This window comes from Mesocricetus auratus, unplaced genomic scaffold (genome assembly GCF_017639785.1).
Source record: "Mesocricetus auratus isolate SY011 unplaced genomic scaffold, BCM_Maur_2.0 Super-Scaffold_100033, whole genome shotgun sequence".
Classification (NCBI taxonomy): Eukaryota; Metazoa; Chordata; class Mammalia; order Rodentia; family Cricetidae; genus Mesocricetus; species Mesocricetus auratus.
In genome coordinates, this window is record NW_024429213.1 from 14,682,424 (window position 1) to 14,703,088 (window position 20,665).

Sequence of the window (20,665 nt, forward strand, 5' to 3'; positions counted from 1 at the left end):
CCACACACTCAGGGATATATAGGCAGGACTAATTGGATCAATGTTTTCTTCTTTTTTTTTAATCCACAAAGGTAAAAAGTTGGGTGGGTATGGAATTGTGGGCTGAATCTTGGAATAGGTGGAGAGGAGGATGAATATGATCAAAATACAATGCATTAAATTCTTAAATAATTAACAAAATATTCAACTTTGTTTATGACTATGATGACTTTAATGTGGTTAAATAGTTTATCCATATAAACCTTTTGAAAATAGCATGGCTCTACAGTTCTTATTTTTAATTTTTTTCAATCGAAAAGTAGTCTGCTCAGATGTCCTTTTGGAGCAGGGATTGATTGGAAAGAGGTAAAACCGAACGCTGAGAAGCCAGTGGGAAGGCTCTCAAAATAGTACAGGTGAGAAATCCTGAGTGATTGAATGAAGACTAAACAACAGCGGTTTAGAGCAGGTGATATATGTCAAGGTTTGAAATTACTTGGGTTTGAAGGTGAGGCAAGAGGAGGCTTGACAAGGACACCTTGATTTCTGACTTAGTTAGCTGTCATTAAAGGACAATATAGGGCTGGCTCTGTGGCTCAGAGGTAAAGTGCTTGCCTAGAATATACAAGGCTCTGGGTTTAAGCCCTAGAAGTGTGCACACACGAGGACAGACAGATGGACACACACACACTGGATTTGGTTCTCAGAATAAGGCATTTTCTAAAGTCTCCTTGTATGTTCATCTTCAGAGGGCTTAAGCAAAGGCCTAAAGCTCAGCATTGGAACTTTGTCAGTGATTTACTTAAACCAAAGTCCTTCTACTTAGGTCTAAGACAAAGGGATGAACACGAATAAGCTGTAAGAACACCACACTTCTTTCCTGTACTAATTTATGAAGAACAGAGACCTTTTCCACAAACTGGGGAGTGGGGGTTGACTGGGACTAAACAAAAAGGAACTTCCTGTGCCATGTCCACAGCAATCCATAAGGAAAGGTTAAGTTTTCCACAAGAGGGCAGCATCATCTCATAAATTATGCATGGAATGCCTCAAGTAATAAGGGTTGAAGTGGGGGTGTTGAAAAAGTAGAAAATGTAGGTACTGGGAGTGATAGAGCCTTTTACTCCATGAAAACCAAAGACCACCACTATCTCCAAGGCTGTAATTATAGCCACTCTTAAGAGATGCTTTGTAGTGGCAGTACTACTACTATAGTAGAGAAAGAAGAAAAGGTGAGTAGCTAAAACCCCAGCATCTTCACATCTTTTTGTGGAACCAAACTCAGAAACTTCTCTTACAGTATTCATACTCTAAAGTGCCCCTTTCTTTATACAACCAGAATCTCACCAAGAGCCATATTTTCTGTTCAGATACTTGCTACCCTAAATTGGTTTCCCAGCAAATCATACTCTGTAGACTAGGATACAGCGAACATCACAGCTCTAATGCACTTCCCATTTAAAAGTGTTTGGCTACTCCAATTATGTTTCTTTTATACCTCAGAGAAGGGAATGGACTGAAATTCCCTGATACAGCATTATGCAGCTATGGCCAAACCACCTCGATCTTGGAAGCTAAGCACAATTAAGTCTGATTGGTACTTGGAAGGGAAAAACCATTAGGTAAAAGGAATTTTATAAATATTCTGTCATTTAATACTCACAATAATAAGACTATTCAAGGATCTATAATTTCCATGTGATAGAACAAATGACTGGTATCATGAACCTATCAGAAACTAAACAAGAACTCTTACCAAGTGACCTCTCCATGAAGTCTTACTTAAGACATAAATCATAACCAATACAAATTGGTGAAGATGTGGGTCAATGGCAGGACACTTGACTAGCAGACTCAAGGCCTTGGATTCCATTCCTAGCATAGGAAAAGCAACTTTTCATATAAGATGCAATCAGTGATAACACAGGTATTACGTAGAACAACATACTACTTACCGTGATGCCTAAATCTGGAAAGGTATGACTTAATACTAGGTACCAGAAGATCATGCAACAAACCAATGGGATTCTATATAATCTGCCCCATGTAATCCCAAACTGTTACCATTTCTATCTGAGGGAAAGATTTTTTGATAAACTGTTTGAATGTTACATGAGATCAATAGAGGAATTTATGACAGCTCTCCTTCTGGCTTGGTTGCTGGAATGCCACCAAGATAGGAAGCTTTAGTGGAGAATAAGGTGTTGGGCTTAGAGCAGCATACTGTATCTGAAATACTATAGGTACTCTAAATATAAATGTCCAAGAGGAAACTGGTTTGGGACAGAAGAGCTAGAATCATCCATATATAGATAAAAATTGAAACAGGAGGAGCCAGTGATATTTTTGATATTACAATTTCTATATTATGATGAAGTCAGAAAAGATAGAACTACTTAAAATAAAATGTTTATGGCATGGTCAAAGTCATAAAGGAGACTGGCTAAAACATGGACAAAAAGGAAGAACAAAGTGAAGTAAACAGAATATGTTAAAAGTCAGAGTTTCGTAATCTAGACCAAGTGTATCAAATGTCTTCTATAAATCAGATATGATGAAGACTGAAAATAATATACTGGCTTTGACAATAAGGTAAAATTTTGTGAATTTGAATTACAGATGCCAAGTTCCGACTTCAGGGATCCTAAAGCTAAATGGAAGGTAGACAAGTGCATGCAGAATGGATACTTTTGAGACAAATATACAACAAAAGGAGGAAAACAGCAGTAGCCAGAGGGAGGAATATCATGCAAGGTAAATTACATTTTTCCTGTAATAAATAATACAATATAAATAACTTATACAAATTATATGATGTACTATGCTAATCTTTCTTTAACAACAATGATGTAGAAACTTAGGTACGCATATAAGATAAAGGGAACCAACCAACAAAAAGGAAAAGCCTGAATTCTAGCAGTCGAGAGTAGAGATGCTGCAGGAAATTGAAAGAAATGATCTGGGGGTGGAGCTCCAATGTGAGAGCACTTGACTAGCATCAGGAGGCCCTATTATCCATTCCCAGCACCACAATAAAAAGGTGTGTGTGTGTGTGTGTGTGTTTATGTGTGCGCGAGCGCATGCACACACATAAATACATAAACACAACCAGATAAGGTCATATAATGTTATTTGTGTGTCTGTCTTTTCAGGGCTGACCATTTGGTATTGGACAACCAATTAGTGTGTTCTTCCCTGGGGAAGACTGTTTCTCCTGCTCTCAGTAACAACAATTGAAGAAAAAGAGGCCATGATTCTGAAAGAGAACAAGGGGAGAGTATTTACAGGAAGGAAAAAGAAGACAGGTATGATATAATTATGTTATAATCTCAAAAATAAAGATATAATTTTTGAAAAGGTCACGTGAACAGGCAGATGCTCTGGCAGCGGCATTGGAATGACTACACCCAATGGTGTCCCTGCCCTTCCTTTTTCTTGTGCAATGTCATCTAGCCAGAATCTATTTCTGATGGTTTATTTTTCTAATTCTACTGATCCTTTAGCTCAAATTTACCTCCTATTTGAATGTAACCCTATTGAATCCTGACGTGACCTCTTTTTCTCTTTAATTAGCAATTTTTCTCTGAACAATCTATTTAACAAGTACAAACATTTCAGTGAAACTTTGTATTGCTTCTTTATATTATTAATTTTTATTGACATATACATGCTTTTTGTCACCTGTGAAACTATACTAGGGTAACATTTCTGTCTTGGAGTTTTCCATAGCCTCCAGAGAACTTTCCATAGCTGGCAGTAGGGTTCTTTTAAATCTCTGTTGATATGTGATGACTGAACAATGGCTGTTATGACAGAGATAGAAAAAGCCCTGGGTTATATAGAGCCTTGAATGTTTTGAGTTGCTGAGTTCTCAGAATATTGAGTCCTGAAGAAGCATTTATCTGAAGGGGTATACTGAGTATACGGCAGCGTCAAAATGTGAATCAACAGCCCTTTGTCCATTCCGCTCTAGTTGTCTGCACAATTCTGCTCACATGAAGTACCCTCTTCTTGATGATAATGATAGAGATGCCACTTTATTGAGGCTTTATTATCAATCGAGTACTTTTCAATGGCCTCTGCACCTGTACCTTACCTCCTGACAATCAGCTTGAGGATCCTGAAGGAGCCTTTGATAAGGATGAGGGCCTCTTGGCGGGAGCCATACAATGGAGTGCCATTGATATTCACCAGCTCATCACCAGTCCTCATCTTCTGGGACAAGGCTGCCTTGCCCCCATCTTCAATCTGCGTTGCAGAGAACAAAACAGAAAGCAGGTCGTGAGGTGACGTCTGGCCCATAATTTTACTTCTTGACTTCTCCCAACCTTGTTGCCACAGTAGGATTGGGAAATTGTTCCATTCAGCGTCAAGAAGAGCTGAGGAGTTGATCACAGGCCATTGGGTGCTGAGGGTAGGGCGTGAATAAGCTCTTGAGAAAGGAGGCAACCCAGAAATAAGGCAATTCCTCCCTAAAAGAAGGAATGGCTTATCTGGGAAGACAGCACTTCTACAAGAGAAAGTGATACCTCAAGGGAAGTCCATTGTGCAGCTGAAGTAGCCCCATGGCACTGCAAACTGTGCACCCAAATTAGAGCCAGAAGAGCACTATCAAAAGCTGGTACATTGTTCCTACCTTTGAGCAGGCTTTGAAGGCTGACAAAGTTGGATTTGCATTTTGGCTCTACTACTTTCTAGCTTGTGAGATCCTGAGAAGGATACCTAACATTTTAGAATCAAATTGCCTAATATGCAATATAAGTAGAAGCAATAGCCACTGGGACAGGCCAGAGTCGAGCAGAATGGCCCCAAAGACTTGAGTTTATAGCTAACTTTGTGCATAATATTCCACTTCCCACAAAAGTAAACTCAACTGTTAGAGATTAATTCTATCTAGAGTAACGGGGTCATCTCATCAATCATTATTAACCTATTCCCCAAGGATTTAATGCACTTTAGTATGTACAGAACAAAAACCCACTAAGTGGTAGAGATACACAAATAAACAAAGCTCTTAGCTCCTGGCCCCAGATGGGAAATACTGTCTAAAGTTTATATGCCTACTGAGATGTTATGTTAAATAAAAATCCAGCCCACCAACATTAAGTGTTTTGGGTAATATGGGAAGCAAGAATGATCAAATCATACAATTCTCAGGGGAAGGAAGATTCTAAGTGAGTTATCACTGAGGGCTGACTCATTTGAGCATGTGTTTATACTTTTTTCATTTTAATCTTTTTCTCAGACTTTTATCACACCCCCTGAACCTGTGCCCACACCATGAAAGCCAGGATATTGCTTTTATGAACTGTCAGTTAGGATCTATTGAGTTAAAAGAAAAAAGTATTAATTCAGGATTTTCAAACCCCATTAAGTAAATTGAAATTCTGAGTAAATTACAGATTTATCAAATATATTGCTACTAATCCAACATTTTTTTTTAAAAATTAAACTCTGAGAAATCACAGGCTAGCCAACACACACACACACACACACACACACACACACACACACACACACACACTTTTTCCAGTACCCGCACAACTATTCATGATAACACAACCTAAAAATGGCAAATGGGAAATAACTTTCAGGAAATTTATTAGGATTATACTCTGTTTCCATTGTCATTAGAATTATCGCTTCATAGACACTGCTGCCTGTCTTAAAAAATTACCCACTCGGTAGGAGTCCTGCAAACAATCTTCCATGTGCTCTGAGGGACAACTGTACAGCTTCTCTGTCACTTACCAGAAACATATTGATAGTGTTGATTTGCTGATATCACCTTTACATCCCCCTGTATCCTAAGAGAGGAGTTTAAGAAATAAAACTGGAAGTCTCTGTTTGCATATGTAGCCAAATATATGTAACTATGTAACAAATCTAAGCCATCTTGACTTCTCTGGATGATAATTAGTTATACATGAAACATACAATGTAAGTTGTACCTACTTGTCAGCATGATTCCATAAAATTCAATCAATCAGCACTAGAGAATGCAATTTAATAGCCCTACTTGGTCTAAACATGATAGTAATAATATAGAGTGGCCAATCACTGACAAGGTCACAGTTTTTCCTTAATAATTTGTAGGTTTCACTGTGCTGTGAGCTAATTCTTCTGTTTTATGAGTGGTTCTTTTGTATTCATAATAAACTTGTACAATTTTTCAATTTGAAAAAAAATTACCTACTCAGTCATGTGTAAAGACACATATGAGTGAAGGGAAAGCAGAAGAATCAGAAGCTTGAGGTCAGTCTGGGATATGTGAGAGCCTGTTTCAAAAAGTGCAACACCAACAGCTACAATATTAAAGGGAAAATTCAAGTAAAGTACTATAGTTGAGTTTCAGAAAATCACTTTGAATGACTCATTTGTCTGGCTTGCATGAGAGGCCCTTAGCTTTCTGACAGTTAACAAATAATCATAAATGGGATTAACTAATGGATGCTAATAGGTTTTTCTCCACTGATGCACATTAGTCTTAATTAACTCTACACATTTTGTATTCATACAGCTCTATTATCCATATTACTGCTACCCACTGAAAGCTGTATGTTTTATATATATTGATGGTAAGTATAACCTCTGGTTAAGCATTCAGTTATAGCAAAAGAGATGCCACAAGATAAAAAAATTTTAAACTAAAATGCTTAATTAATGCTGCAATCAAAGCTCCCACATTGCTACTTTAGCTGCCATTTTCTACATTTGGGTAGAGACTATTTGTTTTTGAACTATAGTTGTAGGTCAGTTGTTTGCCCCTTTCTGTATTCCACATCCCTTTTCAGTCACTAGAAAATTATTCCTCAGAACAGATGTGGCGAGTGTAGTAAGGCCACTTTAATACAACTATGAAGATGCTCAGATAAGAAACAAGTGAATTTTTGTTAACTTGCACAATCCCAAATCCTAGATGAATCCAGATTAGGAAATAAGGTTCCATTTGACTGATGATCCATTGAAGTAAACCTCAAACTAGTCACTCTGCAGATGCAGGCTATTTATTGGACTGTATAATCCTTATCCATCAGGACTTCTTGAGCTATTCTGCATTAATGTCCCTCCCTTCTATCTCCTCCCTGCCCCATGTCTTATTCTTCCGTCTATTATTTGTCCTTTTGACAGCTGAACTTCCAGGTGAGTAGCAAAAACACACATTTGTTTATAAGATACTTGCCAATGTTCTCAGTAAGAAAAAAGAATAAAAAAGATGAAGACTAGAGAGGAAAGTGAGAAACATAGAGGAAGCATTCATCAAAGTGGATGAGAAAATCAGCACCATATTTGAAATAGCAAGGAAATTGATATTTTAGATGGAAAAAATAGAAACACTGGAAATGAAAAGCTCAAGAAACCAAATAAAAGACACAGCGGGAAAACAGCACTGATAGTACTCAACCAAGCAAAAGAAAGAGTATCATGCATAAAGTACAAGGTCAAAGAAACACTACACTCAAGCACCAATGAGGACAAAACAAGTTAAAAATGAACACAATAATCCAGAACTCCAGGACATGATCAAAATACCAAGCCTATGAACCCATGGAATTGATTTAGAACTAATCTGGAACCCTCTTCCTGAAGACTACTTTTCAATTTATCCAAAGATGCTATGCAAGCTGCCAAGGGAGAAAAATAGCCAATATTTCTAGCCAGTTGAAAAGCCCATGAACCACAACAATGACCAACATGGCAAGAAGTCCCCAGTGATGCAGTGGTTGCATTTATATTTTGGGGATAATAAACAACTGTTAAACTGAACTTAAGGTCTGATCTATAGGAGAGAATTCATGCCTGGCATTGTAAACTTCTAACTACCCATGGCTGGTGAGGTTATGAACCATAGAGGGGAACTTATACTGCAAGTTATCCAATCCTTACTGGTAAACCAGAAACACATTTACATATGAACAGTAAGTACTAAATAGACTCAGCAGTTACCTGATGACAGGCAGGCAGGCAGGCAGGCAGGCAGACAGACAGAGGTAGATAGGGAAAAAGAGACAGACATCTTATAAATATGATAGATAAAGAGGATGGATATATATAATATATATGTAACAATAATAATTAAACAAGATGTCAAAAAATAGAGAGGTCGTAGGGAACATAGGAGAAATAAGAAGAAGAGAAGAATAGAAAGGATGTAAATACAGTATTCATGCTTGAAATTCTCAAAATTAAATAAAATTTAAATTAAAAATAAAATTACCAGGCATTGGTGGCACATGCCTTTAATCCCAGTACTCAGGAGGCAGATCTCTGTGAGTTTGAGGCCAGCCTGGTCTACAGAGTGAGTTCCAGGACAGTCAGGGCTACACAGAGAAACCCTGCCTCAAAAAAACAAATATAATAAAATCTCCTAAAAATTTTTAAAGCAAATAAACAATATTAAAAGCTATATGAGGGAAAGGATGAGTCTCCAACAAAAGCAAAAATGTCAGAATAACATCAGATCTCTTGTCAGTGATGCTTGAAGCCAGAAAAGCATGAAATGACATATTCCAAGTACTGAAAGCAACTAACAACTAAGATTGCTATATCCAGCAAATTTATCATTCAAAGTTGATGGGAAGATAAGGACACATCAAGACAATCTCAAACCAAGGCTGTTCATGACAGCCAAGGTAGTATAGCAAAACGTACGGAAAGAAATACTAAACATGGGGAAAGAATTAGTTTCATGAGTGGGATAAACAAAAAAAAGGAGACCTAGGTAAGAATCCATCACATCCAACATGGTAAATCAGCATATCTCTAACACTAATGCATGAGAAAGTCAACAAAAGCAATAATCTAGGCAACCAGAAATGTAATCATCAAAGTAATAGGAATTAGTAAACATCTCTCAGTAATAGCCTAAATTATGAATGGTCTTCACTCACCAACAAGGAGACACAGCTCACTGAACTTAAAAATGCAAACCAAACAAAGCTAGATGGAACTAGTTCTTGTCTCTGAGAAAAACATCAGAATAAAGATACCCACAGATTGAGAATCAAAGGAAGGAAGCCACTCTACCACGTGATTAGAAGCTGAAACAAGCTGGTGCGGCTATTCTGCTATTGGATAAATTAGACTTCAAACCAAAATTAGAGGAGATAAAGACCATTATATATTAATAAGTGGAACAACAGTTCATTAAGAAGATGTAGTAACTGTATATATGTGATGTGACTATGATTACCTCTGTTTTCTATCCTAAAATACTGTCAAATGAAACTCTCTTAGAAAGTTCTCCAAGATTCTGGCCAAATTATCAGACCATAATCCTTATTCCACCAGTTTGTTCACATTTTTAAGAAGGTAAAAATTATACTTGTTGGTTGATACATTGTTTTTGCAAACAAACAGATTAGTCCATATACATAAAGATATATCTTTCAAAGATGTTAAAAAGTTATTCACAGGATTTCTCATCTTTGAAGGATATTCAAGTTTTTAATAACACTCAAACACATGTTCAACACTCTGTCCTGTTTTGGCACATCAGAAGAATGAAATGTAGAAATGAGGATTAAGCTGGCTTTGGCAAGTTCAACTATTAAGAACTATGCTAACCAAAGACAGATAAAGTCCTTGTTCCTTCTGAAATTTAGTGTGAAATCATAAGCAAACCTCAGATTGTGGACTGTTTCTGATCTTCCCTCAACTCACTGATGCTATCTGTTAAGATCTCTTCATGCCAAAAGAAATTCATCAGGGTGCCCTGAAAAGAGCACATGTGGGCTTTGAAACCTCTGCAACATCTTTGCCATGGCTTCCAACACTTTAATTCTAGTTTATAGATACTGTCTACCTTAACTTGTCTATCAAATTCCTCTCAATCCACCAAACCAGCCCAGGGGTGGTAGGGCATTTCTGTTGTACCAAATTTCATCTTCCTTATGTTGTCTGATAAAGACAAATACAAAAACCTGTCTTTTACATATATGGTAATTCAAAACAACATCCAGTTTAAAATATATAAGAAGTTCTATTTCAAAGAAATAACCCATATACACAGCTGAAGTGAGGAAACCGACATCAGGGGAGAAGTCATTCTTGCCATTTGCCAGCTAGGAAGCAGATAACCAAATCCTACAAAAAGCTTCCCTGTGGATCTAGCCCAAGGACTCACCTGAGCTTGAGTCAAAGGAATGCTGTTGTGACCTGTGGTGTCATCTAACCCTAAGGACAACACCATCTTCCCCAACAGCTTAATCACCATCTTTTTATAAACCCTCACAACAAAGAACTTCAGCAACTCTGAATTATTATATTTCCCCAGGGATTAGCCCAGGTCAAACTCTCAGCACCTTTGCCAAAACCTCAGTCAGCCCAAAGCCAACCTCAGCTCTAGGAAACCTAGTGGTTAAGATGGGGTGAGGCTTTAAAAGCAGTGTCCTTACATTAGCAACCAAAAGTGAGATTGTTTTTGTTCCTGCCAATGCAGATGGCCCCACTCCTTCCATGGGCCAGGTAACATAAGGCAAACATGACTACACTAGAACAAATTGAGGGTCTCTTCCATTATTAACAGACATGGTCACTGAGATCTGTTTGCATTTTATTAACTCAAACCTTTTATTTAGGATAAAGTGTTTTGCTGATATTAATGTTACTGAACACACACTGTATTATCACAATTAAAATCCTTTATATTGGGTATATATGCTGAAAACAATTTTACAGATAAAAATGTTTGCTAAAAATATAGATCATAGAGAGTTTAAAAAAATAAAGTTTGTAGAAGACTACACAGAGCCGGGCGTTGGTGGCGCACGCCTTAATCCCAGCACTCAGGAGGCAGAGGCAGGTGGATCTCTGTGAGTTCGAGATCAATCTGGTCCACAAGAGCTACTTCCAGGACAGTCTCCAAAGCCACAGAGAAACCCTGTCTCGAAAAAAAAACAGAAGAAGGAGGAGGAGGAGAAGGAGGAGGAGGAGGAGGAGGAGGAAGGAGGAGGAGGAGGAGGAAGAGGAGGAGCAGAAGAAGAAGATGACTATGCAGGAATATGTTTTGTGTCCTTGAAGTAGGAAGAGACTTCTTGGTCAGGATACAAAAATCAGAAACCAGAAAAGAAACCAAAAAATTGTATTTCCTTAAAGGTGACATTGAATAAAATAAAGACAAAGCTATAAGCTAAGAAAATATTCATAACACGCATCTAACAAAGGACTAATGGGGAATATATGGGAGGAATTGGGGAGGGGAAACATGACCAAAATATATTGCATGAAAATTTTAAATATAATAAGATTATATATTTAGGCTGGGTAGTGGTGGCACATGCCTTTAATTCCAGCACTCGGGAGGCAGAGGCAGGCGGATCTCTGTGAGTTCGAGGCTGGGCTAGACCAATAGCCTCCAAAACAATACAGAGAACCCCTGTCTTGTAAAAACCAGAAAAAAATAATATTATATATTTAGAATACTGAAGACTGAAACAAATAGCCAATTAACAACTGGCAAAAGATCTCAGCAAACATTCTATGAAACAAATAAGAATAGGAAAATGTGCTCTTGAATCCCAGGCTGATGCCTGGGAATCCAGCATGGGACTGATCCAGGCCCCCTGAATGTGGGTGTCAGTGAGGAGGTCTGGGTAACCTATTAAGCCTTGGGTAGTAGATCAGTATTTATCCCGGGTATAAAAATGGACTTTGGGCACCCATCCAACAATGAGAGATGCACTCTCACCCTGGACTCTGGGGGGAGGGTCTAGGCCCTGCCCTGGATGAAATGTCAGACTAAGGACACCCCTATGGAGGGCCTCGCCCTCCCTGGGGAAATGAGGGGATAATGGGGGAGCTGGGGGGAGGGCACGGGAGGAGGGGAGGGAAAGGGAGAGGGACCTGGAATTGACATGTGAAGCAACCTTGTTTCTAATTTAAATTTAAATTTAAAAAAAAGAAAAAAAAGAATAGCAAAATGTGTCCAATATAACTTTTGATCATGGAAATGCAATCTTAAATCACAGAAAAAATACTACCACATGTTCTCTAGAATGACAAAAAATTAAAAATCTGAAAATACTAGCTACTGTAAAGAATAAGAAGCAATTTGAGCTCTCAATATTGCCAGAAGGAATCTAAAATTATACAACTACTCTAGAAACTCCAATCCACTACAGACCTAGGAATACAAAAGGAAAAAAGGCAGTGCCTGTAAAAAAAATTTGCTTGTTTACAACAAAGGAAAACTAGGAACAACCTAGAAGCAATAAAACACATGCATCTCAGGAACATCATATTGTGTTAAGTGAAAGAGATCGGTCTGTTATATGATTCCATATGACATGGTCAGGAACAGGAAAAGCTAATTATTGGGGGCTGGAGAGATGGGTCAGTGGTTAAGAGTGCTTACTGCTCTTAGAGACTATCCAAGTTTGGTCCCAGCACCCAGTTCAGGTAGGTCACAACTGCCTGTAACTCCAGCTCCAGGAGATCTGATGCTTTTGTCTGACCTCCACAGGTAACCATATTTACACACATCCTCAAAGACACACATGCACACACATAATTAAAACTAAAAAATTAATGATAACTTTGAAATTTAGTTAACTATGATTGCGAAGACATGTGAATAATTTGCTGGGAGTGTTGGAAATGGTATACATAATAATCTGTGAATTATATGAAGATATATATATCTTAATATTTATTTATTTCTAGAATAAAGAGGTTATATTTCTGCAAGACAAAACATTTCTTATAAATGGACAGCATCTGTATAGGGATTTACTGTATGACTTGAAACATTCCATAACTCTCTCTGTTTTGAGATAGTTTTCATCCATATCTGCCCCCAGGGTTGATACGTTCAGTTGGAAATAAAAACAAGGATCAACACTTCATTTTCTTTACCTGCCTACTGGTAAAGGTCAAAGGTTTTGTTTTGTTTTACAGCTCCTGTCACTTTCTATCTTGGCATATCATAAACACAGGATCGGTCCTCACTGATTGTCAGAGTCACAGTCTGCTGCTCCTCTTGTCTAGTCCAGATATATCTTTTTCTTATGGTCCAGGATTACTGACACCCATCCCTAGAAGCTTAACCTTATCAGGCCAAGTTACATAGGTAACTAAGTCTTCCCAGGCATCATTACTGGTCCCTCATTGAACTGCTCATTATTTTTGGCTATTCAGGATGTTTGGAACTAAAGTAGTATAACTGATCAAAGAAACGTACAAAGCTCATTTGGTAGTGAAGGGATAGGGAGGACTGGGGTAGAAGAAACTAAAGAAAATGATACCTAGATACTAAAATGTGGTTCCTGTCTTCTAGAAGTTTTTATTAGAGTTCACTCTACATATACTTTATCAGCTCCTCTATATAAGGCTAAAACTCTTTGGGACAAACCAGAAAGTCTAAATATCTTCCCACATGAAGGATGCTAGCTTATGAGACCTAAAGAATCAGCATTGTTTTACACAGAATCCAGCATACAAATTTTGTGGACTGGATGTACAGCTCAATGGGAGAGCAATTGTGTAACATATGTATGGTTCTGAGTACCAGCACCAGGATCATAAAAAAAAACAGAACAACACACAAAAACAAAAAGCTATATCAACTCATTGGTATTTATGAACAGTAAATTAAAACAAGAATATGTGTTAAAGTCTAGCAGAGTATTAGAAATACGCCAATAATACTACTTGGAATCTTTATTTCTATACTACCAACCTACTGCTATTATAAAAACTCTTAATTGATTTGATCAAACCAACTTTAAAATAGCCCACTGGACACAATAAAATAGAAATGACCTTCTGATCCAAGAGGATAGATATGAGTAACTATTTTGAATCTGATCTATCCACAAGGCAAGCTCACTGAATAAGTCGATGCTAGTTCTCTGAAGCCATTATTCATAACCTATTATGCAAAAAAAGCCAAACAGAGTTTCTAAATAGTGTACAAACCCAACATTAGTCATTTCTGACTAAAAAAAGACTAATAAATTAAATGGTTTTCAAGAGAGACACTAAAGGCTGTCTATGGAAACCACTGGCCTGTTCTGCTAAGTGGGAACCACTTGATCATTTTACTGGGTACTTGAGTTGCTCCCCCAGATGTGGAAGAAGTAAAACGGAGTTTGCTTTCCACTTTCCAGAGCTGGGTATCTGTATTCCATGCCCAGAACATTGTTTACTGCTGTTTGGGCTTGCTCTCCTTTCCCCAGCAGTGACTTCAATCTCTGGGCTACATATATCCCTCTGGTCGGGCTGGAGAGATGGCTCAGCTGTTAAAGGCTAGGCTCACAACCAAAAATATCCCTCTGGTCAGTGGGGAATGAAGACAAAAAGAAGCATTTAACTTCCTCACATCTTCCACCAGGCTAGCAAAGCAAAAGGCTCTCACAGAAAGACAGAGCAGAGCAGGGTGTGTGTGTACAGTGTGAAAGCAGTAACAGTAATATTCTTTATTTGCCTCAGGATGGATCTATCTCTAAATTAAACTGCCACACTTGCTGCTGCTTTCACAGAGAGCTGCAAATCTAGGAGCAAGTGAGCCATCACACTGTCAGTTCTGAGCTTCTTGTTCACATAGTGACTGTGAAATGACACACCATCTCTTCCCTGCTCGGTGAGATGTGTAAAGCATGGATTAGTCTTATAGCAGATAGCATTTTCTTTTTCTAAGACCAGGATTAGCTTTGAGAAAAAAAAGAAAATGAAGGAGAAACTGATGGGCATTTTATGTCCAGATCTGAGGAACCAGCAATTCTTTCTGCTTTGGGGGTTATGTTCAGACAAAAAAGAGAGAAGCATATTTTTGTAGTTCCTGTCCCTGCTTCTTTGCATTTCTGTAACCTTAAGCTCAGAAACAGAGCGTTGTCCCTTACACAATAATGGTGGAGCCCCTCCAACAGTAGACTCCACACATCTCAGCTCAGTCTGGTGCTTTTTTATATCCCTCACCTGAAGAAAACTCATCCAAACCCTCCTGAACCACACTTCCACTTCTCTCCCTCCCCCATTAAGGCATTTGAGATTGCCTACTGTGTCTTGCTCTCCCTCCCTGGTGTCCTCCTACCTCTTCCCCTCTGTCAGTCCTCCTTCCCAAGAATCCTGCGGGTAAACTTCAACTTTCCATTAGTATCTGCTATTTATGTTCACTAATTAAACCAGACAGATTAAGGAATGAATCTTACAATGTAAATAGCATATCAGAAGTTCAACATGATCTTAATATGCTCATTTACTAAGCTTCCTTCATACAGTTCTAACACACACACACACACACACACACACACACACACACACAGAGGGAGAGAGAGACAGAGAGACAGAGAGAGAATGAGAATGTTATTACTGGCTCAGAATGTTCCAGGATAATTAGCCTTGAGGTAAACATTCCTTGTTTGTCATGAATTTCCCAAAGATTAAATGTTAGATTTCTAATTTAATGTAAGGAATGAAGCTTTTAAGGAAACTTAGGTATGTTGCAATAATACCTTGTGCGAAGATATGATTCTCTTTAGTTTTTAACATTCCAAGATTCCAGGCCTTGGGCTATCAATGTAACGCATATATAAACCTTTACAAAGTAACTTCCAACACTGGGAAATTTAGCTATTCCTAGCATCTGGAAATTCAAAGGAACATGTATTCTACCTGTCTGTATACAGTCATTACAACAGACATTCTCAGTCTAGTATTTCTGGAAATTTTTAATAGCAAATATAGACCATGAGTATAAACCAGATTTTAAATCGAGTTAGATCTTAACCAGTTCCTTTAAACTCCTAAAAGTTGTGTTGAGGGATTCTCTAATGTCTGACTTTATGTAACAATAGTTCCTATCTAAAGACCATTTACTCAGTAGATTTAGAATTTTATACCGTAGTGATTTTCATGTTTATGTCTTTATGAGGTTTTCATATAAACAAATATACAGATCAGAAAATAATCCTTTATCAAGCCATGTTTCCTGGTTTGGGGTTTAGAAAATGTGGACACCATGATATAACTTAGAATATCTAATATCTGTAGTGTGCATTTGGCACTAATGGACAATAAGTGATAGTGAAGTTTTGTCAGGTCTGATCCAAATTACCTGTGGCTGCTGTGAATTATATGGAATTACACTGAGTTTAATGGTTCTCTGGCAATTTGCCTTGGCCCAAAGCCAAGGTAGCTAATGCTTCAATCAAACTGCTCTCCCGACCCCCACAGCAAGACATTTTCTGTTCCTGTCTGGATGTGCCTGGATGAAGCCAAAGACTTCCCTGGCCCTCCTCTCCTCTTCCTCCTCCTCCATTTGTACACCATGACATATTAATGGCCTCTGCAGTTCTGCTGAGACAAATTGCTCAGCTAGCAGTTATAATGAGAAGAGTTTTTAAGAGAGAACCAGCAGAGAAAAGATGAGAAGAAATATCAGTTAGCCCTTGCCCTTTCTCCAACAGTGCCATCAGCTAGAGCAACATTATCCTGCTGGCCAAGAGCCCTGGCTCCATACTGCAGCACTACCTCCAAAGCAGGCCTCCTGAACCCCACCACAGCCTAGAATACATCTCCCCTTGGGCAGGTAAGCCCCCAGCAAAAACAATCCCAGCATGTCACCAATTGCCATCCTCTGTTTTAGAAACCCCACTGGCCTTGGGCTGCAATTCTGCCATGAACTGTTGTTACCGCTTTGACTGAGTTAGAACAGTGGGAAAATGCCAAGTACACAAAAATCAAAAAAGCCCCTGATAAACGTGCAAAAACACAATTTACAATTGTGAGATGCATTGTTTCCTGCCCTGGTTGTTCTCACCCATCCCTGTTCACCACTGAGCCCGGTCCTCCTCAATTGCCTTTAAAACTACCAGTGGAGATTCAGCACTAGTAACTCCTATTCTTTGATAAAGGTGAGGCCTACATCCTTTGTCTAACCAATTCTAAAGTCCCACTTACTGGCTCTATGAGGGAGACAGCTCATTTAAAGAGACTAGCTGCCATAGTACCAGCAGGAGGGAGGGGCAGAAACCACAGGATTCCTACTCTGCACTGATTGCTGCTAACTCATTTCAGCTGCTAAGGAGAGGCCCTGTTGGGGGAGCCACGAGAGGAAATGGGTTCCATGTACAGTCCACCTTAAATTGCTCACAATTGTGTGCTTGAAAATAGTCTTCACTAAACATTTCGCATGCCTATTAGCGCGAGCCGTAAAGCTTTAGGCTTTGCTGCTCTTTTTTGCCCAGATTGCCTGAGTCACTTTACTATGGCAAAGATGATTAAACAGTTGGCAAGTGAGATATGTGCAGGGAAGATAAAGGAGCTCCAAGGATAGTTAAATCTGGGTCCAGAAAGGATGGTTTAAATATGACTTTTAGGCACATAAAGGATTTAAAGGATTTAGAGGATGAAGGCCAACTGTTCTCAATTTGATTGAAAACGGGGCTGTGGGGGAGCAATTGAAATTGTAATAAGAGGTCTTATCATAGCAAGAAGGAAGAACTTCCTGCCAGGAAAGATAGATAAATATTAGATGGAGTGGAGTGGAGTGGACAGTGTTGGCTATGAACTATTCTTTGGAGTGGTTCTTCCAGCGGTAGAGGGGAAGAATGAAAGGCAGCTGAAAGCCCAAATTCAGCTGTGGTGCCGTTCCATTCCCCATCCCCCTCCCATCAGTATCCAGATTTTCTTCTCTGTAACATCCCACGATCTTGAGGAGGGTCGTTGACATACCTAAGGGGAAAACAAGAGCAACAAGCAGCTTACTGCTCTTACTAAATGTTTAAATTCACCACGACTCTTTAGACATTTCTATGAGCCAAGCCTGTACTCTGGCCCCACAATCTAAAGAAAAAAAGAAAGAAAAAAAGGCTCACTTTGACTTGCCAGGGCCCCTAGGCCATGCATATGGGAACAATATTTCTGAGCCCAAAGCAGGACATGGTCTAACAATTATATTTATAGGGACGAAAGGACAGAGTATGTGAAATCAGAGCTGTCCCGGGAAATGTGGGATATATGGTCTCCATAGCCACATATTATCTCTTTCTGAGGGTCTGACATGGGAGAGAGTTAATTAAAACTGTACTGTGTTATTTGCAGGCCTGGATTCTTTCTTTGTCTACAACAAGATCAGTTAGGACTGTGACAGGCCCAGTACAAACTGAAATTCCTCCTATGTAGATTGCTGTGTGTCCTCCCCACTCAAAACTTTTCAAAAGTCAAGGGCCTTGCCTGTTCTCTTCATAAACAGCTCTGGAGGATATTATAGAAGGAAAGAAATGTGACCTGGAATAAAAACCACATTAATTTATTCATTTACTAATTCTTTCCTTCCTGACAACAATGGTTCTCCAAGAGTATACCCTAGACCAGCAGCGTTGGTCTCTCCTGGATGCTTGTTGGAAATGGAAATCAACCTCCCTCCTGTGTCTACTGAATCACAAATTCTGTGGCAGGGCCAGTAATGTGTGTTTTAATTCCTCTAGGTGATTACAATGAGTGCTAAAGTGTGAAAAAAATCCCTGGATTAGATATTCTCCTGGGATGCTTACAATGACAATCAGCAACAATGCCAATAACCTAGACAATGAAAGCCACAGGCATGTTCACTAAGGATAAAGATTAGCCACCAGTATCTTTGCTAATCTAGCCTATAATGTCTCTCAAAATCCCGGGATCACAGAGTCATTTGACTCTTACCAAACTGTAGTTGGACTTGAAACTCCATAAAGTTCACATTGGCAGATTCAACCATTTGTAGACTAAAAGTAATTCAAAGAGTGAACTGTCTCTGGTTTGAAGATACTTAGATGTCTCCTCTTACACTATTCCCTATACAACACAATATAACAACCATTTACACAGCATGTACAGTGTACTAGGTGTCCTGGGTAACTAGAAATGCTTCTCAGTATCCAGGAGGAGACATGCTGTTCCTGTGCAAACACTATGCCTTTTTATATAAAGTACTTGATTTTTGGTATGAAGTTGGAGGATTTCTGGAACCAATCCTTCATGGATACTGAAGAAAAACTGCAATCAGAGGCTAGGTTTCAAGGGTATAAAACTCAGCTTGTTTGCTCTGATAGTACTTTTTCAAATAAGCCAAAGGGTTTCTCATCTAAATGCTACTCAGACATACACACACTACTCTTGAAGATTCTGTGATTACGTTAGCCATTAGCTTCAGTGTGGATGTGAACATACTAAGGCTCACCCTATAAACTGAGCCAGGAATTATGTTTCACTTTGAAACATACATAGATAAAAGGACAACCACTTAATGCTGGTCCTTAAACCTTACTCACATTAAGGTACAATCAAATAAAACAATTATTGTTTCATTCTGATCTAAACTAATATATTTAATCATAATGTCTACTTAAACAAGGAAAAGAAATGCTTCTGGGTGAATTAATTATCAAAGTGTAGGGCCCTGATTGCCAAATCTTATTAAATGCCACCTGGTTCTCCCCTACAGTATCAGTAAGTAAAGACAAAAAAGAGAGAGATCTAAACACACACAGCCTTGTAGTTAATCAACTACTTCTGGCTGCCAGTAAAGCTCCTGGTTCTGTTAGAAAAGTCACAGAGCATAGTTAATTCAAATCAATGCATGAGAGGCAAAGGCCAGCCTGCTCTTCATAGCAAATACCAGGCCAACCATGGTTATACAGTAAGACCTTGTCTCAAAAAAAATCAACACATGAAAGTTTCTGGGGTGATAGTATCATTTTATGTATTAGTCGAGATTTAGGGTACACATATGCATGGCATATCAAAATTCACCCTTTGATACATTTAAGATTTGTGTATTTCATTAAATATAAATTTTGCCTCAAGAGAATTCTAAACATTGAACACTGGTAAGTAATACACATATTGATGTTTTCATGGTGACCAGTTCTTAACTTACTTAGAAATGTGTCAGAAAATAATAAAGCTACTAAGGGGAATAAATCAACAGTTAAATAGATCTATGATAAAGAAAGTAACCATAGACTATTTAATAAAAACTACAGTGCCAGACATGAGAAACCGCCTCTTGAGTTTTGGTCAATGGAATTCAAAAGAGTTCCATAACAACATAGGTTTTTGCTGTGACCTTAATTGCTTCCCAGATATTGCATGGAAGTCCCTATTGATGAAGACAGAGAAATTGATCTGGGTTTGACATGGGCACCTCTTCTCTGAGGACTAGTCTTCATAGTATTGGAAAGAGTTATACAAATTCCCAAGGGAGAAAAGCAATCTATCCAGCTGTAAAGTCTACAAATCACAACAGTGACCATCATAGAGATATGCAATAGTGGTACTTGTATCCCAGAGGTAACCAACAGCCACCTAATTGCATCTAAGGTGCACTCAATACAAGAAAAAATATGTCTGACACTGAAAATTATCCAGTTCCATGGGTAGTTGAGGTCATGAATCTTAGGGAAGAACCTACTGCTGTCACTTCCTAAACCAAGAAAATGTACAGTTTCTAACTGCATTGTAAATACATATCATTATATCCACAGATAAGTGAACCCCCTCATCAAGGAAGCTTCTTTTTACAGAAGACAGAGACCCTTACAGAAAGCCATAAACTGACCATGGGGTGCCCATTTCCAATGAACACATTTACAACATAACTTCAACACATAAGGTTCAGGAAACAATATGGAATAGGGGGCAGAAAGGTTATAAGAGCCAGAGGACCACTCATTTGATTCTATGGCGGAAATGTTTGCACCTTAGC

The 20,665-nt window shown here is 38.6% G+C and overlaps 1 protein-coding gene across 1 annotated transcript in view; it reads right to left on the reverse strand.

Moving 5' to 3' along the window:
• The window catches only part of Shroom4 (shroom family member 4), a 212,650-nt gene that overhangs the window by 99,452 nt on the left and 92,533 nt on the right, over positions 1–20,665 (reverse strand). The window contains 1 exon segment of the mRNA XM_040733697.1: positions 4,076–4,227. Coding sequence (XP_040589631.1) covers positions 4,076–4,227 — 152 coding nt within the window.